The 24,365-nt window shown below is 48.7% G+C and overlaps 1 protein-coding gene and 1 long non-coding RNA gene across 4 annotated transcripts in view; one reads left to right on the top strand and one right to left on the bottom strand.

Annotated features, from left to right (window-relative positions):
- Window positions 1-24,365, top strand: part of NRXN3 (neurexin 3) — a 1,560,739-nt gene that overhangs the window by 992,890 nt on the left and 543,484 nt on the right. Inside the window, exon 1 of one of the 3 annotated variants that reach the window (XM_089778403.1) lies at window positions 2,923-10,356. The exons of the other annotated variants lie outside the window; for them this stretch is intronic. Within the exon in view, the coding sequence (XP_089634529.1) occupies window positions 10,095-10,356 (262 nt within the window). The 5' untranslated portion in view covers window positions 2,923-10,094. Of the gene's footprint in view, window positions 1-2,922; window positions 10,357-24,365 lie in introns of those variants that run through there. 3 annotated transcript variants of the gene reach the window in all.
- On the bottom strand, window positions 17,893-24,035 carry LOC142829097 (uncharacterized). Its single transcript, XR_012903363.2, has 3 exons — window positions 23,899-24,035; window positions 21,237-21,412; window positions 17,893-18,022 (listed from the first exon to the last, which is right to left on the bottom strand). It is a non-coding gene; the product is annotated as an uncharacterized LOC142829097 (long non-coding RNA).

Genomic DNA, 24,365 nt, shown 5'->3' with positions numbered 1-24,365 from the left:
GCAGGTGATTACAGGCAAAAGCCATGCAAGATGATAGGTGGGAAGAAAAGAGGAGAAGCAGAGGGGAGTCTTTGCAAAGTGTCTGTTAGTGAGTTCACTTTTCATTAGCACAGAAGCTAGCTTAAAGGAGAAGAGGTAACAGCTTTTCCAGCATTTCTTTTTTGTATCAGACAAGTTTCCTTTGTGCTCCAAGGAAAAATATAAATCTCTTCTCCTCACTCATGGGTACAAATTAATATGATTCCATTCTTATTGCAATTCATGTTTTAACCATCTTTATTCCTACCACATTCTAATCCAGGAGTTCAGGCACTGTTTAAGTTTCGGAGTTAAAGCTCATCAGAAATAATTTCCTAGTAGTCTCCTCCCAGGCTAAAAAGCCATGACATTAATTTTAACATATCAGAATTAGTGTTTAGCACCTGTGTTAAAAGGGCCAGAATGATCGATTCTGGAGCCTGAAGTTCTCTATTGATCTGCAAAAAAGTTACAGTCTGGGCTCTGGCAGGCCAAGCATCTTCCATGCTATGCTGCAGATGTGTCTTGCCCCTGACTGGTGGGACCCATCACTAAGGCTGAGGATATGTAATAGGAGCCTGGGATGAGCTACACATAGATGATGATGCTTGCACAGGTTGTTAAATTTTATTAGCTGATAGATGAATTAGTGCACAGTTGTCCTTCATCTTAGATTTTAGTCAAGATTACACTATGTCATAGACAGTATTCCATATCCATATAATACAAATCTTGTAGATGCTGTGGGCTAAAATTGTAAACCTAGTGTAAACTGGTGACAGTTACACTAAGGATGAATTTACCTCAGCCCCACCCACCACACAGCTCATGCAAATTGCAGAAGTTGTCAGGAAGTTTGCTGCATTGTAGCTTTCTTATTCGAGACAATATCAGCAAAGGCCTATGTACAGATCACAGTTCTTTCCCCGTCGTCCATTCAATCCTGGACTTCTGTGCTGAAGGCAAGGGTGACAATTCTTCAGTCTCCTAACTGAATCTCCTCCACTATAATCATCAGATGCAGAGCAGGGAACAGAAAGCAGGCAAGCCATATTCCCACTCCCATACCTGTTCTAGCATGTTTCCTCTGTGTGTGTGTGTATGTGTTGGAGTGGTAATGTTAGCTCCTCCCAGGGCTAAACTTAAGCAAAAGCAAGGCACTAAATACCCCAGTCTTTCTAAAGATGGATCAGTGATTCATACGACATACAGTTTGATTGTGTATCTCACAGAACAAGATCAATGTTTCTCAAAGCAGTCCCTGGACCCACTGTGAAAAAGCTGCTTCTGGGGTGCTCTGGTTTGTTTACTTACCAGCTCCACAGCCATGGAGCTTCATGGCTTCCATTGGCTGCAGTTCACTGTTTGCAGCCCAGGGGAGCTGTGGGAAGCAGCTGCAAATGGCGAACCTCAGCCAATGGGAGCCACGAAGCTCCGTGCCTGTGAAGCCAGTAAATTAACAAACTGGAGTGGCCAGTTAGTAGCTTTCTCAGAATGGGCGTGCAGACCACTTTGAGATACGCTGAACTCAGTGGAAAGGAAATTGGTGACCTGATTTCTAACCTCTTCCACCACCTTGAGGTTTCTCAAATCATATGGCTAGCAGGACTGGATTTACATTTTGGGCATCTCCAGGCACAGGCATTTGAAATGTCCATCCCCCCCAGTTCCTCGCTGCCCTCGGATGCTAGGAGCTGCGGAGTGCCCCCATCACCCTACCTGCAGAAATTCAGAGTTCCTAACCACAGCAAGCACTTGACATTTGACTTTTAGAAACCCTGCTACCTAAGGTGACCATATGTCCCTATGCTGACTATGGGACACCCGGTAAAATTACTCGTATTCAAGCGAGTTCAGCAGCAGTCAATCAGAGCCATGGCATTCAAATGAACGCCAAATTGACTAATCCCCTGTTAAGAAGGTAAATAAAAAGAATCCAGCTATTTTTTTTTCTTTTTATCTTTAAGGCTTTTGGGCCCACATAGGGAGAGTTGGCACCCACAAACTCCTGTACATCTTTCTCACATGGGGGAAGGGAGAGTGACCAATTAATCTGGAACCCACCCTCCCCATGTAATTTCCACCCTCCATGCCTTGCTGTGCCCCTGGGCTAGACCCACTTCTCCTGGTACCTACTGCCACATCTTCCCAAGACAACACTTAGGGGAGCATGCAGGGTTCCCCCACTTCCCTGTGGCTTACGCACACAGTGTTGAAAGGCAGCAGAGTTGCCAGGTGTCTGGTTTTGTACCAGACAGTCCAGTATTTGAGGGTTCTGTCCAGGAAACAAATTGAGAAAATACAGGACATATAAAATATAAAATATCTGGTATTTTCTAATTAGGTAAATTTTATTATTATTAGGAGTATCAGTACCTAGTTGGGAACTTCCTGGCTGCGTGAGCCTGTCTACCAGCCAGGCAGTATGCAACTACATTGGGGGGGGATGGAATCCCTGGGGCGGACTCTATCGTGCTTCGCCGGGACCATGCGTGCGATGGGCAGCACCCTGGGATCTGTGTGCGCCCGGGTCAGTCCTGCTCCCTGCCAGCTGATTCTCTCCCCCTGCTCACCCACCTCGGCCAGCCCCGCTCCTCCAAAACTCCTCCCGGCCAGCCCTGCTTCCTGCCGGCCGGTACTCCCCATCTTCTCTGGCTAGCCCCGCTCCCCACGACCAGCCCTGCTTCCCACCGGATGGTTCTCCCCCCTCCTCCTCCTGATCTCCCCTGGCCAGCTCTGCTCCCCTCCCGGCCAGCCCTGCTTCCCACTGGCTGGTCCCCGCCCCCCCCCCCCCCGATCACCCCCAGCCAGCCCCGCTGCACCCGCCCCCCGCAAGTTCTGCTTCCTGCCAGCCGGTTCCCCCACCCCCAGCCAGCTCCATTTCCCTCCTGGCTGCCCCCCGCCCCCATCTGAGATCAAGTGTGTCAGGTATTTTTTTCGAAGCCGCCTGGTAACCTAACACTTCCAGGCTGATGCTGGCCACTGACTTAACTCACCTGACTCCTGTCCCCCAGCTACTGTATGGGCAGGAAGGGGTTAAGCCTTAAGGCTGCATTGTACTCCAGGGCCCAGGGAACATGACTGCAGCGGTGTCAGTGAACCTGGCCAGAGAGGAGAGTGCCTAGGGACAGAGCAGGTCCACACTCCCTAGGGGCAGGATCCAAGGCATGGGGGGAAGTGAAGAAGATGCTAAGCCCCTGTTTGGGGGCGAGGAGAGCTGCCATGGAGCCTATAGGGTTGGACACCAACCTGCTGTAAATTGCTTCCTCCCTGCCACTCCAGAGCTTGGCTGAGGGGCAGAGGCATCTCCACGTCAGGGCTGTAAGAGGCTTTGCCACATACAGGATTTGGCTCCTCCTAGCCTGCACTCTTTCCACCCCACCCCCATTCTACCCCATGCCTCAAACCCCACCCTGCTCTGCCCTCTCCCCTGAAAGACATGACCCAGGGGACTACCAGGGGGCTTGGCACGGGGGAAGGAGGGGGAAGCAGCAGAGGTCAGGTCTCCCACATAGGAAGTGAGGCAACAGAGCAACCTCTTCCTCTCTGCTGCTCATCTCCAACTGCCAGAGCTGTGATCCCATAGTGTCCTCCTCACACAGACCCAGGAGTGGAGGGGGGCCCAAGAGGCACATGCACCAAAGCACCATGGGTGGGTGAGGAAAGGGGCCGACCAGCAGCTGATGGGGCCAGAGTCTCTGGGCATCAAGGTGGACTAGCGCCTGCAGATGAGGTCCAGTCCCCTGCACTCAGCAGCAGCAGGGGAAAAGGAGCTGCGTGACTCCAGCTCACCTGACTCTCCTGGTGCATCAATCAGGAAAGGGGACAGGACTGTCCCATCACTCACCAATGGGAAGTGAAGCAAAGCGAGCTGCTAGTGAGTGTGCGGGGGGGAACGGTTAGGCAGGAGGAATCCCTGCTGCTGGCACCTGATACCCAGCCCCATTAGTCTTCCCTGCCACATTGGCTGGGGAGAGAGGTAGGACTTGGAATGGAGGGGGGTTGTCCTAGCCCTTCCCAAGGTTGGAAGGGGGGTCCAGCAGTCCTGTGGCTCCCTGTCTCCACCCCTCAGTCATCCCTGCACAGGCTTGCTTCCCCTTTCACTTACAGAACCATAACTCCACTGGCTCCCTTGAGTTGCTCCATATTGACTTTGGTATGAGAGCGGAATCATGCCCCAAGCTTCCATACTACTGCTTTTGGCAGTCTGTGCAGCCAGGCAACGATGGCAAGAGAATGTTATGTTGATGGGAGATTTTTGCAAGTGTGGATGTAGCTGGCAGACAGACATGGAACTGGCTGCTTCTCCCATTTCTGTGCCTGAGTGTGTTTCTTTCCCTTGAGCTGTGGAGGGACAGAAGATGGTCCTAAGCATACCTATTTCTTGGTCCTAATGTCTCACTGATGATAAATTAACATTTTAATGATGTTCTCTGTCCCCCTCTTTGGGGGAGGGGTTGTCCTCCAAATAATGTTCTGTGAGTTAATTCTTACACACCGCACTAATCACGTGAAAATTGCATTTATGTGAGAATGAGCAGAATTTGGCCCAGTATTGTTTTTCAATATAGCATGTGTTTGGGAGTCAAAGAGAAAGAGAGAGCTGTGCAACTAGCCTGTTCCAGAATGACAGAGTAATAAACTGGCTAATGTGGAGGTGTCACCACTGGCCTCTGCTGGATGGAATCAGAAGTGCTCAGCCATACATTAGAGGTCCTATACTGCTAAAAGCTAATGGGGATTCTCCTTTGATTTATGAGCTAGGAGCCTGTGCTGTCAGAGCTAGAGGGATTGAGTGCTCTCTGTGGTTGTGAAGTTCTGAGTGACCCATATGTGCAGCACAGTGATTGACAACCATGATTTATTAGAAACCATAGAAACTGTGAGGTTCATATGTCATTATTAGAGAGAGAGGGGGGAGTGCAATTGCTCCCATTTAAAGAATAAAGGCATTTTACAGAGCAAATCTCTCATGCACCAAAACCATATGCATGGGAAAACTACAAATCTTCTTTGCAAGCAAATCCCCTTGGGAAGAGTGCTGTTAAAACTTCCCCTTGTGGCGATAAACTTCCTCTTATTACCCACCAGGGGAAAATGCAATTGAAATCTGCCCTCTTCCTGCAATGTTGGTTCTAAATAAATGGGTTGACTGTGAATTACAGAGCAGTAAATACACCCATTGGCACCTAATAAAGCAAGCCAGAGTGATGTTCCAGTGCTTTATGATGTCAACAGAACCCACTGATGTATTTATAGCCTACTTCAGTTTTTGCCCTCTAAAAAAAAATTGTGCCGGTTGATTCTCTTTGCCCCGTTCTCTTTCCCAGAGGCAACGGGTCCACCAGTTTCTAGCCAAATGGAGGCAAAAGAAAGGTGGTTTGCACCTCCGTTATTTGGGGACTCATGCACAGTGCAGCCCCTGACCCAGACTACCACATTTTTAAGTGATGAACTAATTTGCACCTCTTAGGTCTGGCCCATAGCCCCTCACCTCCCATGCTGGATGTGTACTGCTGCCTAAGTGTGCGGGACTGAGCTTGTGCTAGGTAGCATGAGAGGCAGCAGCAAAGTCCATGCCTAGCCTCTTTCTCCTGCAGGCTGGGCCAGTTGCAGCAACTCAGGAGTCAGACTGGCACAAATAGGAGCTAGGTCATGGGAAAACGGAGAGTAGGTGGTTGGAGAGGGCATTACATGGGGATTAACAGAAGGGAGGGGAGGCGGGATGTTCTATAGGTGAGTTCTGTGTTTATCTGCACATTAGCCACTAAGAGAAAGTATGGTCATGAAACAACAGATTTGCAATGTCCTGATCACTGGCTGGGTTAGTTATTTTAAAATAGATTGTATGTATTTTAGAAACAAGCTCTTTGATGATGGACTGCATTTTAAAATCTTTTCTCAGAGACTGACTATATTCTCCACAATCTGACTAGAAAGGCAACAAACATGTAAGATACTGTAAAAAAGTGGTACTTGATCATACCACTTAGAATTGATCGGGTCAGAACTTTTTGGGGAGAAGGACTGGGGGCTAGAACAGGAGATGAGGCTCACAGATTCTGTACCAAGCTTGGGGAGACAGTGTGGTCTAGTGGTTAGAACAGCAGCACTAGGTGCCTCAGTCTGCATAACTTTGAAATGGGATAATAATACTCACCTCATAGGCCTGTTGTAAAACTAAATTAATTTATTTGTAACTCCCTGCATGATTGCTGTATGAATGCACACTAGAACAGTTTTGCTTTCTGGAAAACCTCTTCCAGTCCTTCAGACTGCTGTACCCATTCCTTTAGATAGCTTAAACTATTAAATAGAAAATAAACTGTAAACATGTCATGTTAAACTAAAAACTTCTGGTGTGCGGTTCCAGTTATAAGATGATAATTTTGGAATTGGTATCAGGAATGGTTATTCTTCTCAACTGCCTATCTGTGAGTTAGCTCTAAGGTCCATCTAAAAACGTCTTATGTCATTACTGTACCGAATCAAAATCAGTTTCCCAAAACCCTGACTCTGTGATAAATACCTGTGAGATTAGAGTTTTTATAGAAGTTGAGCTAGTTTATTTGTGGGCCTTCAGAGACAATAGATCACACTTCTCAGACACACAGGTTCCTTTATATATGAGCCTGACTAATACAGGGCGTCCTCGCTATAAGTCCAAGATATGTTCCAAAAAACTTGGACTTATAGTGAAACAACTTAAAACAAGGAATTTTTTCCCCATGGCTGACTTCCATTTGAACAAGTTGGGTTTTTTTATTTATTTTTTTGGGAGGGGAGTGACTTAAGAGCGGGAAATGGGAAGACTTATAATGTATCAGTTCCTACAAGCATCATAAGAACTTAAAACGGCCGTACTGGGTCAGACCAAAGGTCCATCTAGCCCAGTATCCTGTCTGCCGACAGTGGCCAGCACCAGGTGCCCCAGAGAGGGTGGACCGAAGACAATGACCAAGCGATTTGTCTCCTGCCATCCTTCTCTAGCCTCTGACAAACAGAGGCCAGGGACAACAATACTATCCCCTGGCTAATAGCCTTTTATGGACCTAACCTCCATGAAATTATCTAGCTTCTCTTTAAACTCTGTTATAGTCCTAGCCTTCACAGCCTCCTCTGGCAAGGAGTTCCACAGGTTGACTACACGCTGTGTGAAGAACTTTCTTTTATTAGTTTTAAACCTGCTACCTATTTAACTTCTTTTGGTGTCCTCTAGTTCTTCTATTATGGGAACTAATAAATAACTTTTATTTATCAACGATTTTAGTGCAGAATGGATGTATACTGGGGAGACTTATAGCAGGCATGCCCTATAATGACAATATGTGGAGGCAATGTGGTTTAGTGGTTAGGGCACCCAAATGGGAACCCAAAGATCTTGGTTCTATTTCTAGGTCTGTTACAGATGCATAGGACCACCTTGTGCAAGTCTCTTCACTTGTCTGTGCCTCACCTTCCCCTATCTTAAATGGAGATATCTGTAATGCAAATTGCAATGCAGTGTAATCTGGGAGTGTAGTGTTATAAGTACTGAACAGAATTCTTAGGTATGCAAGGCAGAATCTGACCCTTGGGCTAAGGTTCTGGCTCCCAGAAAGTTCAGTGCAAACACTCTGGTTAGGGCTCAGCCCACTGCTGCAGAAACATAATATAAAAGCAATGTGGAGGTTTAGTGAGCACAGTTAGTCCAGGCTGCCCCGTGGCTCTGGTGCAAGGAGGCAGTTGAAGGCACATAAGCCTTTATCTAGCAGAATATGCGAAAGCTAGGGAGGTACTTCCAGTTAATAAAAGGCCGTGTGTGCTGTGCTTAAAGTTGCTGGGGGAAGAGCCTTGCAACCAGTCTTCCCTCTATCTCCAACCACAGCAGAAAACGCACCTCCCTCCCCCTCCCCCAGCAACCTGCCCCCCGCGGTTTCACTCGCCCCCTCTGATACCGTTTCTTGGGACCTCTCTCGAGCTCTTGGAGGCACTGGACGGCGGCCTCGTTGCTTCCCAGCGTGCTCCCGCAAAGTTAGATCGCACGACCCACCCCACTCGCAGGAGTTGCTGTCTGCCCAGCGTCCTCCTGCGTCACTCCTGAGCTGCGCACGCCCTCGAGAGAGCCGGCTGAAGAAGAGCCGGTCTAACCCTCCTCCCTGTGGCACAGATGGTCGCAGCATTTGGCAGCCTCTCTCCCCTCCCCCTCCCGTTCGCTGCTGGCGCGGTGTAGATGCCAAACAAACGAGGGGGAGGGGGGAGATTTCTTGCTTTCGTCTCGGCAGGCTGCGTATTAAGAGCACCGACGAAGCTGGCGAATCCTGCCGCCTCCCACTGGAGTTTCCCCCTCCTTTCCTCCTGCTTTTAGCTCTCCCCCCAGGGGTACACAGATGCTTTGTTTGGTGCCTTCCTCCCCGCAGTGATTGGGGATACAAGGGCTGCCACTGCATTTCAAAAGCCATTCAAAAAGAGAGGAGGTGGGGTTAGACTGTGTGGGCTCCAGGAATGCCAGGTAATCTCTTCCCCATGCATCAGGCAAGTTCTCTACCCTGATTTCACCACAGGAGGACACACACAGCCGGATTCTTCCCCCTTCGCTCCCCCCCCCCCGATTTGCTGAGACCCTGCAGCTTCCACTGACATCAACTGGAGTTGGAGGTGCCCAGCATTTCTGAAATGAAAATCCGGCTCCCAACTACCCTTGTGTCTTTCAAGCCTTATTTGCCCCTATTGATAAGGGAGCGCTGCAAAGAGCTGCGAATACCGGAGGCTGTGGAGACAAGCGTACGATCCATTAGACCGATGAGAGGATGTGCTTGGATTCTCCCTTCACAACCATCCCTTTAAACTGGGAGGGTTTGATGCGGACTCGGCCGGGTCAGTATCGGCAGCTGGTTTTCCTCTTCTGTCTGCTGGGGGATTGGCTTTTTTTGTTTTGTGTCATGACTTTTAGCTCTTCCTGATCTTCATTACTTTTGATTGTGCATTTATTTATAGTAACAATACATGGACTGCAGGGAACAGTCTTGCATTGGCCCCAGTGAGGTTGGGGGTGACTTACATTGACGGTCTCGTTTCGGTATAAGAAAAGTAGACATTCAGAAAGCATCGCTAGCCAGAGTGATTCCAGAGAGAGGTGTGTGCGAGTGTGAGAGGGAGACAGACAGAAAGAGCGAGATGTATATGAATGGAGGGGGTGGGACTCCAGCCCCCTACTCCAGCCCCTCCTTTCTCCTGAACCAGCCATTGCCTCTGCAGAGTGTTTGGGCTTCACTGATTCGCTCTCTGGAGTGAGCCTATTTGCGTGCGGCTCACCCATTTGTGAATTTGGCTCCCTAAGTCCTCTCTTCACTTCACCTGGGCTTCCTAGTTGCCTTCACTTAGCGAGCTGCCCCCGGAGCATCCTGCTCCCCCTAAGGTTCTCTGGGTCTCTCCTGTGGATTCTGGACTTCTTTGCTTCTTCCTTGCTCTCTGCCTCTTCGCTCTGCCTCTCTCTCACTGTTGTGTTAGAAGATCTGGCAGTGCCCTGCCAGACTACGCAGAGTTAAGCAGCCTGAGTTCTATGCCGCCTGGATCCAGAGGAAGGAGGATAACAATCCAGATTAGTGTGTGTGCCTAGCAATTCTGCATTGCAACACTTGCTAGTGGAGAAGCAACAGAAACCCCCTTTAATTGGGATTTAAAAAAAAATAAAACCTGCCTGGGGTCTCTGGCTGGTTTTTTTTTCTTTCGCCCCTCTCCTGTTAAGTGAGAGGCGAGGATCACAGACGGGGAAGTCCTCTCTGATCCTGGAGGAACCTGACAAGTGACAGACCCAGGATCCTTCTTCCTGACATGTGCGGCTTTTCTGATCTCTCCTGGAGGTTTGGTGCAGCAGCAGGGTCCCTGGCACAGTAAAGCCAGCCCTGGGGAACATCGACCTTTCATTTTTGTGTGTGGTTGTTTTATTAATCTTCCCCCCATTTTCCTCCCCTCCTTTCCCAGCACATCCCCCCCTCCCACCTTGGAAGTGACTCTCCCTTCTGCTAGGATGGGCCCCTTGACATCATGAACCGTATTCTGTCTTCCCGGCTGGAATTCAAACTACCCACCCATAGATGCCCAGTGCATTGACCATGCACCTGAGAATAGACCCCAGCATCTGCCCAGGACGCCACCCGGCCTGGAGCCTGTGGATGTGCTCCCTCTTTTGGGGATGTATCGTCAGCTCGGTGTGGAGTTCCTCTAACGTGGCTTCTTCCGCCGCCTCTTCCTCGTCCGTGTCTCAGGCTCAGCACGAGCATCATTTCCACGGCAGCAAGCACCACTCTGTGCCTATCTCTATCTACCGTTCGCCTGTCTCCCTCCGAGGAGGACACGGTCAGTTCTCACTCTCTGTTTCCCTCTAACCCCTTGTTTCAGAGCAGCTGGAGCATGCAGCGGGAGGGGGGCTTGAAAACCGAATTTGTGACTTTCTCTTGCAGGGGTGTTTGTCTCTCCCCTCCTCCCAACCCCTTTTATTCATCCCATCGCCTTCTTCTCCCGCCCATCCGTGCTTTATGGAGAACCTCCTTAAAACTGTTAACTTCTCCAGGCAGATCGCAGCTGGCCTGCTCTGGGGGATTAACCCCTTCTTGCCCAGCCGAGAGTGAAAGGGACTTACCCGGAGCGGCGACAGGGCTGCGAGAAAAGTCCCGCGATTGGGGCTGTGAGTGAAACTGACCAAGCCACTCTTCTGGCAGAGTTAGCTGGCGGGGCTGGGTCCTGCGGTGCCAGACACAGGCTTGTGATCAGTGTACCGCTTTGGGCAGCCTTGCGTTTTCCCGCAGATCTTCCTGCAGTCCGTGGGCTGACGTCCCGCGACTCTGTCTCTGCTGATGCCGGAGTGGGAAGCCTGGATCATGACGCTGCATAGGGCTGCGTTCTCAGATTCCCTTTACCTCGGGATAGGGTAGGGTGTGCTAGGTCCCACGGCGTGCGTGCTTGTGTGCTGTGTGTGCGGTGCATGTGTGACACACACACCCTCTCCCGGAAGCAGATTGATATTTCAGAGGTGTGTGTTTGTAGTAGAGCTCTGTGTGTGTCTCTGGTGTGGACTTAGTCAGACATCCTGGCAGGCAGAGGGGGACAATCAGTGTGTGTGGACAGTACCGTTCTGGCCCGATGCTCTGTAATCGGGCACTTGTTCCCAGGAAACAGCCGCTCGTTCCGGCCTGAGGGCTGGACTTGGCATAGCAAGTTGGAAGGGGCTGAGAGTTTGCGGATGAGGGCGGGGCGGTGAGTGAGGTATAGTAGCCCCCAAAGCGGAGGTTCCTCTCCTGCCCTACCCTCTGCTGTGCTTAGGGCCTGCATTACTGCCCGCGGCCCTTGTGCCCGCTGCGTTGGGAGAGTGGCGGAGCAGCGGGGGCTGATGCCAGCACTGCCTGACGCTCGCTCGCTCGCTCGTGCTCTCTCTGCCTCTCAGCTGCATTTGATGAAGTTGTCAAGCAGCTGGGGGCTGCAAAGGGAAGCGCTCGCTCCTGATGCGGGGCTCTCGCCGCTCCCTGCTGGGCCTGATATTGGCTCCCGGGAGAGCCCGGGGGGAGGCCGTAACAGGAGCTGCGTTTAAATGCAGCCGGCCACGCGAGCGGGGGCGGGAGGAAACGCGCCGGGGAAGGGGGCGGGGAGCCGGGCAGAGCCGCCCGTGGCCCTGGCGGACAGTGCTGCTGCTGTGGGCCGGCCGGGCCGGGGCTGCGCGGGATCCCGGCGCTGGGCCCGTGGGATGCGGCCGCTGGATGGGGCCCCGCGCACCCTCCCCTCCTGGTGCTCCGCGCCGGCGCCCGGCGGCGGATCTGGTCTTCGGGGAGGCGTTTCTGCCGAGAGGCGGCGGGAAGTTGCAAGGCGCTGCCAGGCAGCAAGGTGTGAATTCCAGGCTCCAGCATCACACCCTGTCCCTGCCCCGGCCCTGGGGCATGTGGCTGAAGGCTGGGAAGCGACTCGAGCACCAGCGTCAGTCCCTGTGCTCTCCAAGTTCCACCCTTTGCCCCACCCAAGCTCTGTCCCCTCTGGTCACATCCCTTGCTCCTCGGGGGAGGGGCCGTCTACTGCTCTTTTGTACAGCGCCTAGCACAGCGTGGGGCACTGCTAGGCTGGTCCTTAGGCACTGCCGTAATAAACTGAATCCTGGACTGAGCTTCAGAGGAGTGTTCAGTGGGCGGGGCTGGAGTGCAAGAGGTGGCGGCACTGACTGGCCTACCTGCAGTGTCTGTGTGCTTTCCTCCAATTCTGAGGCTGATGGTGAAAGTAATGAAATGGGTAGATTGCAACAATGCTGCTAGTCAGATCTTCAGATCTTCTGCATCATCCTGACCTGCAGCACCACCACTGTGTTTTCAGTCCCCAATCACCACATAATGTCAGCTTAGCCCTGTTATGTAGCATCCCCCCTACTTTTCCCATTCTGGGCTTCCTGCTGCAGCTGTCCCAGTGCATCTCCAACCTGCAGCACTCCCAGCTATTCTATTCTTGCCCCCATGTGTATGCCCCTCTGCTATTCCAGTCCTGATTGCCACAACAGCTCTGCTCTGCTCAGCCCTGACCTGCAGCATCTCCTTTCTGTTTTAGTCCTGAGCTCATTCCTCTCTTCAGTGGTCCTGCCAATACCCCCTCAGTCTAGACCAGCAGCACTCATTGCTATTCCAGTCTTCTGTTCTCTTCTACACCACTGCCAAGGCACTTTTAATCCTGATCAACTTCAGCCCCTGATTCCCCACACTGCCCTGCTTAGTCCTGACCTGTGACTCTCCTAACTAATATTCCTGCACCCACATGTCACGTTACTGGATTTGAAGGGGATCAGACAGGTCACTGCTGCACCCAAGGGGGGGAGATGGTTGCCCCATAGTCTGTACAAAGGGGGCCATGTGAGGTGTCAAATGAAAGCTTATGTTCTGCTGATTTTATGTATGTTATTCATGTACTTGTGTGATATCTGTATGTGGAGTTATAAATATGTACTCTGTGCTTATGCTGAAAGATTCTCTGTCTGAGACAGCAATGGGCCAGGAGTGTTCAGTCAGTGACTATGCTAATTAGCAAGACTCCAGGAACAAGGCTGTCAGAGAGGCCAATACACACCTGAGAAATGTGCCTGGGACCTGCAAACCAGCCAATATCATGACTGCTGACATGGGACTCCAGGATGGGTCACTGGGCCATATGACCTGCTCCAGCTTGGAAGATATGAGGGATGGATATAAAATGCCACGAGATGGACTCCATCTTGCCTTCAATTCTGCTACTGATTCCAGATGCAGCCTTGTGAGGAACAGCGGGCTGGGAAGAATCTTGGGCCCATCCTGACATAGGATGTAGACCAGATACTTTTAAGATAGCAGTTTGTAACATCTCTGCTAAGAGCCTGAATCGAGAACTTGGTGATTGGATGCATGTAATGTATTCTCCTTAACAGCCTTACACTCCACCTTTTCTTTCTTTTATTAATAAACCTTTAGATTTTAGATTCTAAAGGATTGTCCCAGTGTGCTCTTGTGAGTAAGATCCAAATTGACTGTAAATTGACTGGGAACTGTGGCTGGTTCTTTGGGATCGAAAAGACCCATTCGGGGTAGGTGAGATTGGGTTCTATAACCCCTCACCTGTGTGTAAAGCCCGGGGCTGATTGTGGCACAGGGAGAGCTGGGGTGTCTGAGGGGTTTTGCTTGAGAGGTTTCATGCTGGCTGGACTGGCAGCTGGAGTGCTTGGTGTGACTGGTTTGTGACCTGTTTGGGAAGGTCTCCTGTCTGGGGCTGTAAGGAGCCCTTGTTTTGAGCAATTCACCCTGAGTGGACGCCCTTGGCAGTGCCCAGACCCAGCCCAGTCTGTCACAGTATCCCAACCAACATCAGCCCCTGATTCCCCACACTGCCCTGCTCAGTCTGGACCTGTGACTCTCCTAACTAATATTCCTGCACCCACGCCACTGCTTTGCCAACATATCCTCTGTTGTTCCAGTCCTGATCCCTACAGCAGCTCTGCCAGTGCTCAGTCCTGACTCATAGCATCCCCTTCTCCTCTAGTCATGAGCTTCCCTTCCCTCCAACCCCCATTGTATCCAATAGCTTGGACAGGTGCCCTGCCCCTTATCATTTAGAGCACTCTGGGTTCAGGAGGGATGGAAAAATTTGTATAGAGGGGCTGATTAGAGCCACTGAACCAAATTGTAAATTCTGTATATTACGGAGACCACTTCAAGCCAGGGGGTACAGCAACACCCCTAGTTCCAGCATGTGTGTCTGTGCTCTTCACCCTCTAGTCCTGTCTCTCTGTTTGAGTGTGTATTAATTTCTGGGCAGGAGGAGGAGACATTTGGTTCATAGACCACATGCAAGTGAAGATGTCACATATGAGCAGAATATTTTACTGGGTAGCAGGAAAATGGTTCATAAGGGTGTAAACAGTCTCCTTTCTGCTCTAGAACTGGTACTGTGAGCTCTCACTCCTCCTTCCAGCTTCACAATCTCCTCAAAGGCCAGCAAATTCAGTGGCAGATTAAAGATGCCCCCCACTTCATTCAGGAATCTGGGGCATTTTCCTTGCTCCCTCATTGCAGTAACAAAGCAGAAGTGGAGGGCTCTGAGCTGATGCCAACATATGAGCCAGCCTGAGATGTTTCCCCCCTTAATGATGCCATAGGAAGGTTGGCATGAACCCCCTCTGGGAATGAGCAAGAGTGAGAGAGGAGAAAAGGACCATGAAGACAGCTGGTCTTTTACCAAAACACACACTTCGTTTATAGCTGTGTTTTCCTTCCATGTTGTACGACAGAGGCACTTGGAATTTGGACCTGTGACAGCTTTGCAGAGTCAGAACTCAAGGAGGCGGGGTGTGTGTGTCTGTGTGCATGTGTGTGTGTGAAACAGGCTTTGTGCGAAAAGAGGCTGGCTGTGTTTACTGGAATTTTGATTTCTGCTTTGGAGGATGAAATGAAAGGGTCTGCTCCTGCTCCCATTTAAGTGGATAGTTGGGGCAGGCTCAGGCCACAAATCCCCAAGCAGTTTGCCCCTTCAGAGCCTTTCCATTCCTAGTGCCCCATATCTAAACCAAGCTGGGACCATCCAGAAAGGCAGTTTTAGAAGGAATTTAAGTATCCTCAGGCTTAGAATCTTTTATGCACCTCAGTCTTTGTATGCATACTCCAGGAACAGAGATACCAGAAACATAATCAGTGTGGAATTCCTCAATCCCATAGAAGGCAGCCATGATAGTATATAGCTCTCTAGATAAAGAACAGATGTCCTGCTATGCCTTTGTTTGGCGCTGTTTTGGGCTTCCACAGAAATCAAAGACAAAGCTTCCATTGACTTCAGTGGTGCAGGATGGAGACCTGAGCTGGCAGACTACTTAGTGCCAGTATTGGAAGGGTTAATGCTGAACTCTCCAAGCTGCTGCTTTTCAACATGCTTAGCTGCAAGGAGTGAGTGCTGAAATTTGGTACAGCGTGGTGGCATAGAGAGGAGTTGGTCTTAGTATAATGAATGATTCTCTGCATCAGGTTCACGCCCTTGTCAGCAGGTGAGCAAACGTTTGCCCAGGAGAATGTTGCCAGGCAAAGTTAGCCCTACAGTAGGGAGAAACTCTCCATTCTCTCTGTGGATCTTCCAGAGCAGAGTGAGATCTCTGTCATCACAAGGGAAAGCCAGACATCCCCAGCTGCTGCGGAGAGGGCACCTGGGACCTAGCTTTTGTGGAGAAAAAAGTCCATTGTGCAGCTAAGTTTTGGGTGAGTTCATCTGCAGCCCAGATACAGCAAGGTTTCATCTGCTCCAGAACATCTAATGGAGCCCCCTATGAGGCTATTTAGCCCCCTGCTGGGTCGGCTGTTTTTCCAAAGGCTTTCCAGCCCCTTGCGCTGTGTTTTCTTTGCCTGCACTAGGCTGCTGAATAATGCATCCCTCTGGTTGGCAGATAAAATGAGATTTGTATGTATTTTTGTCTTCACAATGATTTAATTAATTTGGTTTCTCCCCCAGCCACATTTTTCTCTTCCCCTCCTCAGTGAATAGGGGGCGTGCAGACTTGTGGTGTGACATCATGTGTGGTTGGGCCAGGCCTTTAGAATCTGCTGTGCAGGGGTGGGTGAAAGAGTGGAGGTGTTTTTACCTTGCAAGAACCAGGGTTCTCCAAGCTGTAGAGCAAGTCAAGGTGAAAAGTGAGGGCTTCTCATGAGGACTGGCTGCAAGGAGTCACCAGAGCTTGTAGGTGGCAGCTTGGAGGCCTTAGTCACTTCTGATGAGTCCTGTTATTTATAGTTACCTTATGTGAAGCCGTTATAAGGGTTGTAACATTGATCATTTCTTTTTTTTCTAGTTGGTGAGTGAAAACTAGTGTTTGTGCAAATAAGGAACTAATCCCAAATCAATGTTGTCAAGCTTCCAACACACAACTCTGCTAATATGCCCCAGTTCTGACCTGCACTTCCTACTGTTCTAGGTCTGGCTTCTCCTCCAGCTCCTCTATTGCAAATTCTGTTAGAACACTCCCTTCTGATACCTTCATACCATTCAGCCAGTGACTTGGTTCCTGATCCAAAGCATTTGAAGTATTCCCCTGTAGTATCCAGTGCCCTTATCCACTGAATACTCACGGAAGCAACAGATCTGCAGTCTCTGAAGGACCAATGTACAAACCAGCTTGTAAGATTAACTCAGGATCTGCCTAGTTTAATATAATAGCACTGAAAGAGATTCATAGTGAAAACAACAATGTTTATTATCATACATTCGAGATTCAAGTGATAACGAATGAGAATATTGGAAACAAATTATTACATCTAAAATCCAATCATAGCATGCTTTCTAGAGACTAAACAGATTAACCACTTGTGTAAAGAATTTTTCTTTTACCCAGGGTCTTCTGCAGCCTTTTAACCAAGACTGTTTGAAATCCTGTTTCCATGAATGTAAAGTCACTGCCCGTTTACTTCATATGTGCAGGATAAAGGGGTGTTTTCTTTGCCTTTTACTTATATCTCTAAAGTTCACTGTCTGTACCTTGAGTCAGGATACCTCCCTTCCCGACACCCCCTCCCCACCCCGCTTATTTTTCCTGTGTGCTGCTTTCCTGTTGATTTCACATTTCTGTGCTAGCTTCATATGTACATTCACATTCATTGTGTTAGCTTAGAGTAGGGTTTTCCAACCTATGGGTTGGGACCCACTCGCCCTGCCCTAAATCCTGGTGAATAAACCTCTCTTGTCTGACAGAAAACCTGTTAGCCAATTCTTCCTTCAAAGCATATTTTCAAAACATCCATTTCACAATATTAATGATCAGTGTGACCCATGTTTTCATCTAAGATCTCACGTGATTTTCTTTGATAATGTGGGTGGCATTAGGGGGTTTTTGGGTCACAGTATCAAGGAAGAAAAATGTAAGGTGCTGCAGAACCAGACATTATTGTTTTAGAATTAGGTCAGGTTCCCCCCGCCTTTATTTCCCATTGAGTTAGCTTGTGGTTCTTCTTTGTTCTATCTTCTCTACTTTTTGTTAGTGTTGCCCTGAGCTGTGGGACAGTTGCTATGTTCCATACTAGAAATTTCTGTGTTTTAAGATAGGTGAAGGGATTCTGGTCTGTAGTTTGTGTATCAGTTTTAGGTTGTAAAATAGATTTCTGCTACTTTGGAAGATATATATACATACACAAACTACACAATCATTATCATTACAAAAATAAAATGCCAGTCTTTTTTTAACTTTCCTTGTTACTCATCCTTTTCAGTTCCACTGTAACTGATTACTAAAGGAAATATTGTTAGTCATCATCATCAACAAGTTTTTAAAATTTTTCTCCTGTTCCATCATTCTGCTACAGTGGCATCAAAATATCCAATGTAAGCAATGGTATGACTGTCACCATAATAACATGCTCTGGTGTCATAAGCAGGATTGAGCAGTTCCATCCATTAGTGTGCTTTGAGATCCTACGTGGGAAGCAATATTGATGTGCAAAATCCATTTTTTACTCTTCTGTGCTCTGGCAACTCAAATAGCAGCCAAGATCGAACTCTGTCGAAAGAAGAGGAAGGACACCTTTGAATTCTGGACACGGAGCCTGGCAGTGTTTTCTGCCATGGTTCTGAAGTCAGAACGAAGTCTAGCCACAATTGCCATCTTTGTTGTTTTCAAAGGAACAGCAAGAACGTTTTACAAGAGAAGGCCGGCTGCTCAGAATTCCAAACAGGCACTGGAAGTGTGGGTCTGTAATTTACCATGGCCCCCTCACCGTTTGCTCAAATTACTTCTCTTGCTCTCTCTTTTTGTGTGTGCGTGTTGTTTTTGCACATTAAAACATAACTGCATATACCCCTGAGTGACTTTCCCCCAAACTATGAATTTAAAGTACTTCCAACACTGTCTTTTAGAATTTGAATATAATTATATGCTTTGGGTGTAAATTGTGGTTTTTGCTACATAAGAAACTAATGGAAATGATCTGCCTTTTCCTGTAGTTTACAGATTATACGCTTTAGATCTGGGAATATATATTTAGGCTGCTTTTCTGTATGGTATATTAAAATGAAAATGAACTTGGTGTGAGCTATAGCAGTTGCTAAACGTGCATAGCAGGTTGATAGAAGACAATACTGAACTAATCCAGTGTTGAGGTTTTACCCTAACATCTTTCTGTTGCACCTTTTTGTCTCTTGATGTTTCTGTTGTTGGGGAAAGGGTGGGTGAAGTTGGCAGCATATCAGCCATCACATCTGCAGCAGCTAAAGAGGATCGGGTGAATGAAGTACATTGTCATAAGCTGTCACTGAGGGGCCGGAAGAAAGCCTGGACACTTGTTTTGCATATACCATAAAATTGCAAGTATAATGCGCACCTATGTATAATGCGCACCCTGACTTTGGAATCTTAGAGTCATGAAAAAAATCTTGAACTCCTATGTATAATGCGCCCTGGGGTTTGAAGACATCAAGCTTAGCAGCCCCACAACTTCTGCCAACAGGTGGCTGTCCCGCAGCCAGAAGCCAACCCGCCAGCACCAAGCCCAGCCTCGTTCGCTTCCTGGAGGCATCCCCGGGCTGCAGGAGAGTGGGAGGGAGAGATGCACCGCTCCCACCTGCAGGCTTGCCCGGGAAACACGAGTGCAGCCTGAGGAGCTGGCAGAAAAGTTTGAAACCTGCCCCCCTACACCAGACAGCTGCCTGCACGCCACGCCAGCACCAAGCCCAGCCTCGCCCACTTCCTGGAGGCATCCCCCCGGCTGCAGGAGAGTGGGAGGGAGGGATGCACCGCTCCCACCTGCAGGCTTGCCTGGGAAACGCATGCAGCCTTGGGAGCCGGCAGCAGAGTTTGAAACCTGTCCCCCACCCCAGACAGCTACCTGCGCGCCACGCCAGCACCAAGCCCAGCCTTGCCCGCTTCCCAGAGACGGCCACGGGCTGCAGGAGAGCGGGAGGGAGAGACACACTGCTCCTACCTGCAGTATCGCCTGGGAGGTTCTGGCTGCACAGCCTCTTCCCTCCCTGGTGCTCGTTGAGCTCGTGCCTGCTGCGGGGACCCTGGGCACAGCCTGAAGGAGCACCAGGCAGGCAGTGAGCAAAGGCACTGCAGCCTGGTGGTGACACCGGCTCCTCGCTTTGCCCGGGAGCCTGGCGGAGCGGTGACCCCCCTGCACTGCGCTGCAGCAGGAAAGTTTCCAGGTGCAGCCTGAAGGAGCACTGGGCAGGCAGCGAGCCAGGGCACTGCCAAAATAAAACTTTAGAAAATAACACCTATGTATAATGTGCACCTCAACTTTGACCCAAAAAAGTCAGAAAAAAAGTGCTCATTATACTCACGATTTTACGGTAACATGGTAGAGAGTGGATGTTGATTTTGTTTTATGAAACTCCCATGGGAGATATGCCACCAGACTGGTAGCCAGAGAAGGCACATCAGAGCCATAGCAGGGCCGTCTTTCCCCCTGTTGTCCATCAAGGGCCCTCAGCCCTGCCCTAGAAGCATCTCCGCTGGAGCAGAGACAGAATTTTTTCTCTTAAGATAAAGTAGATGTCTCAGGGGTGGGGATGTTTTAGACCAGTGTTTCTGAAAGTGTTCCGTGGAATCACTCTCAAAAACACATTAACTGGCCTTCCCGGTTTGTTTATGTACCGGCACCACAGCCACAGAGCCTCACAGCTCCCATTGGCTCTGTTTTGTCCTTTGCAGCCAAGGGAGCCATGGGAAGCAGCGTGGGCCGGACCACCGTTTCCCATGGCTCCCCTTGGCTGCAAAGGACGAAATGGAGCCAGTGGGAGCCGCGAGGCTCCGTGGCTGCAGCGCCGGTAAATAAACAAACCTGGGCGGCCAGTTAATGTGCTTCTGAGTGATTCCACAGAACACTTTCAGAAACACTGGTCCAGACAGTACTGGGTCCTGCCGTGAGGGCAGGGGACTGGACTTGATGATCTCTTGAGGTCCCTTCCAGTTCTAATGTTCTTTGATTCTATGATTCTGTTCCTAAACATTAGACTAGATGGACCAGTTGTCTGAACCTGAGCAGAGTCTCTCTGTCTGTGCTCTCACAACTCTTTCTTGTGGCTGGCATCAGAGAATATAAAACCCTGCTACTTATGTGGAATGTACTAGAGTTTCTCCTTTGCCATAAGCTGTAGAGACACCAAAGTTACGGAGGTCATACAAGCCCTTAGACAGGTGGCCTGTGGTTTTGATGCTGAATTTTCTAGCCTCTGTCCCCACTGGTGACCATAATTTTATCACATTAAGGCCAGCAGCCACTGTTCATGATATGATGCATCCAAGCTACTCTTTGATGAGTGAGTTTGTTGAACAGTATTAATAAAGACCAGTCTATCTGCCTGTGCAGCCCTTGAAGTAATATTATCCCAGAACTATTAACTGGGGTGAAAATACAAGCTATACCCCCCTCAACAGACATCTAAAGAAGTCTAAAGATGTACAGAATGTATTTCATTGCTTGGCTTAAAGGGCATTTGCAAACTCTGCTGGGAAATCACGAACTCTGGGGTTTCATTACTGTTTTGGTGGAAACTTGCATTGCTACTTGCTTTCGGACTGGAAGGCAGGCTTCTTATGGCATGGCATGTATGCAAAGGCTAATTAATTTATCAGAAATGTTTTTGGTCCCTCTTACTTCCTTGCAAGGTGGGTGAACAGGTTTGGGGAAAATAAGAACCGACCTGAGCCCTCAGCCAAAATCTCAAAACAAACTTTTGAAAAAAAGGAAACTTGTCTCACTTTTCATACATACCTCCATGCTCTGTGACCTCCTTGCCTGGTTTCATGGAATTTCTAGTGGGATTTGTAGAATGGAGAGATTCTGATGATCTGGTTGAGCATTCTGGCTTCGGATGTTTATTTGAATGAAACCTTCAAACTTCTTGTGCTTCTCCGCTCCTTGTTACTTCCCTAAGAAATGCTGACCACCTAGAATGTTACACAATAAACTAGTAGACAGATACTAATTTGCATTTTATCATTTTATATAGATGTTGTGCTTTTTGTACTATAGTACTCTGGAATCTTGGAGCCTTGTGCGATGCAGGAGTCAGAACAGCAGCTAAATAACTGACTTGCTTGTTCTTCCTTTCTACCTACCTTCCTCATGTGTGTGTTAGGGATGTAAAATCCCATTTAATTGGCTAACCAGTTAAAAATATTGTTTAACCAGTTAACCAATTAAAGGGGCGACGAGGAAGAAAGCTGGAGCAGCCCACCTTGATCATTACTGGGCTGGAGCAGCCCCTCTGCTGCAGGCAGAGGCTGCTTCAGCCCAGCCAGAGGATCCCCGGCCTGTTGAAGTAGTCCCTGTCTGTGGAGGACCCCCAAGGCAGGTGGGGAGTTGCTCCAGGTCCACAGATTAACCTTAACTGGTAAGCTTACAAGTTAACTGGTTAAACCTTCAGTGTGTGTGTGTGTGTGTGTGTAACCTTCACTGTGTGTGTTGCATTCTGGTGCCCTCGGCTTTCTAAAAACTGTTCTTCATATACTGGCTCAGTCTCCAGCTTGCTATAAACTGTGGGGCTTCCACAGAATCCAGAGCCCAGGGTCCGGAAGCCTTGTCTCCCTCTTAACATCTCAGTGATTGGAGGGGGGGAGGGGAGAAGTAGCACCTATCCAGTCCATTTCCCAGCCTTGACAGAATATTCAGTATTTCAGCAGTATATTCCCCAGTGCTTTGATCATTGTCTAGATCCTTTTATGTGAACATGTCCATCACCTGGCCATCTGTCTCCTTCCCCCCTGTGACTGTGAAGGGAAGACACTTCTACCTCCACCATGTCTCCTCTTTGCCATCAAACGACAGGTGCTGCAGCTGCAGCGAGTTGTGCTAGTCTCCCTCCCGTGCCTAGAAGCCATCACATTTCCGTCAGGGTAGTTTTGCAAAGATATTGATGGCTTTGAACGCCTTTTCACTTTTTATTAGTTCACCACTGAGTCGGCTCTCCTTCCTGTGCCCCCTTGCAGTTAGAGGCCATTCATTATAGGCAAGGAAAAGGGAAAGAAATTTTTTTCTTGAGAGAGGCATTCAGCACTTCATAAAGGGGAGAAGGAAAAGCAGAACTGGGGTGGTGGTGAGGTTGGTTTTGCATTTGCAAAGGTAACACTCAAGAAGAATTTCCTGAGGCATGCAGATGTTAAGGTAACTCTTGACTTGCTTATGTGAGATCAGGCAGTTCCATGCATTGGGGTAGTTGTGCACTACAGCAGAGTTAAACACAGAGGCTGTGTCTAGACTGGCCAGTTTTTCCAGAAAATCAGCCACTTTTACGGAAAAACTTGCCAGCTGTCTACACTGGCTGCTTGAATTTCTGCAAAAGCACTGACTTCCTACTGTAAGAAATCAGTGCTTTTTGCAGAAATACTATGCTGCTCCCGTTCGGGCAAAAGTCCCTTTTACGCAAAACTTTTGCGCAAAAGGGCCAGTGTAGACAGCTGAGATTTGTTTTCCGCAAAAAAGCCCCGATCGCGAAAATGGCGATCTAGATTGGCAAAAGTGCGTCTAGATTGGCCACGGACACTTTTCCGCAAAAAGTGCTTTTGCGGAAAAGCATCCGTGCCAATCTAGATGCTCTTTTCCAAAAATGCTTTTAACGGAAAAGTTTTCCGTTAAAAGCATTTGTGGAAAATCATGCCAGTCTAGACGTAGCCAGTGGGTGTGCCATTGGCCTCCATAGGGCCAGGATTTTATATAGTCACTTTGCAACAGCTGAAGGTGTCCAATAAAAGAGTGTTGCTTAGTGGTTAGAGAGGAGATGTAAGGACTCCCAGGTTGTCTCCCTAACTCTACCCCCTGGCTTACTGTGTGATATTTGAAGCAAGCCTTGTAACTGCTGTGTGCCTCAATTTTCCCTCCTGTAAAATGGAGATAGTAACAAGTGCAAGGAGAGTAAATATGCTTGTAAAGAACTCTGAGATACTAGAGTGACCAATGAGATCAGAAAACCAAAGTATCATTATCATCTCATAGTATATTGGAAGGCGGCACCCAAAATTCACCTCAAATATTTGCTTTTGTATTCTACAGGCACAGCTGCACTTTGACAAAGTTGCAGCATTTTGCCCTGACTCTGGGATTTTCTGCCTTCCGTGCTATGAGGAGTGGGACAGTCACACCTCCATTCTGCTAGTCTTCACTCGAGGATCCCATCCTCAGATCACATAGTCAGAGGAATTTGATTTATTGGACTCTGGGGTTAAAACCTAGTGTTCTCCTGGTTCAGTCACTGCCACTGTTTTCTGAGTATGGTCGAATCTACAACCCCTAAAGAAAGTGACTTTACCCTTGCAGTGAAAAGCAGTGATTGTTTCTCCCTTCTTTCGCTCCTGGAGGCCACTTTTTGTTGTTGCCACAAGAGGCTGTTAATACCGTACCAGATTTGTCACTTACATGCAGCATCTCCTGTACTTACCTCATTTCACTTCTGCCACCAAGTGAGACTCTTTTATCAGGGTTCAGTCAATCCCCTTTTCACCAGAAGTTGTGAGCTACATTGTAGAGGCAATTTCAGCCCGCAAGGAAAAGAGGAGGGGAGGAGAAGCAAAATAGAAGTATAAATCAGTCAAGGATATAGTTGCCATTCTTCCTTTCCTTTTAATCAGAAACAAAAGGAGAAAAGGATCAACAGAAGATCTATTGCCCACAAAGCAGCTCTTAACAAAAGACATAGGCAATTTGCAACTGGAGGAAAAAGAAACAGTCAAACTAAATAAAGAAAGGAAGAAGATGCCAGTCTTCTCAGCAGGGTCACACGGGCACACTCTTCTTAGGTATGAGCTCATAGAGCTGTGGTGTTCAGCATACTAGCCACATATGCTATTTGGCCTTTTGAGTGTGGCTAGTTGGTTTGAATAATGTGTCCAGTTTGCTATAGCAGTA

Source organism: Pelodiscus sinensis, chromosome 5 (assembly GCF_052426305.1).
Source record: "Pelodiscus sinensis isolate ZL-2025 chromosome 5, ASM5242630v1, whole genome shotgun sequence".
In the NCBI taxonomy this organism is placed as follows: Eukaryota; Metazoa; Chordata; order Testudines; family Trionychidae; genus Pelodiscus; species Pelodiscus sinensis.
Note: the sequence above shows the minus strand (reverse complement) of the source record. Positions and strands in the feature narration are given on the sequence as shown.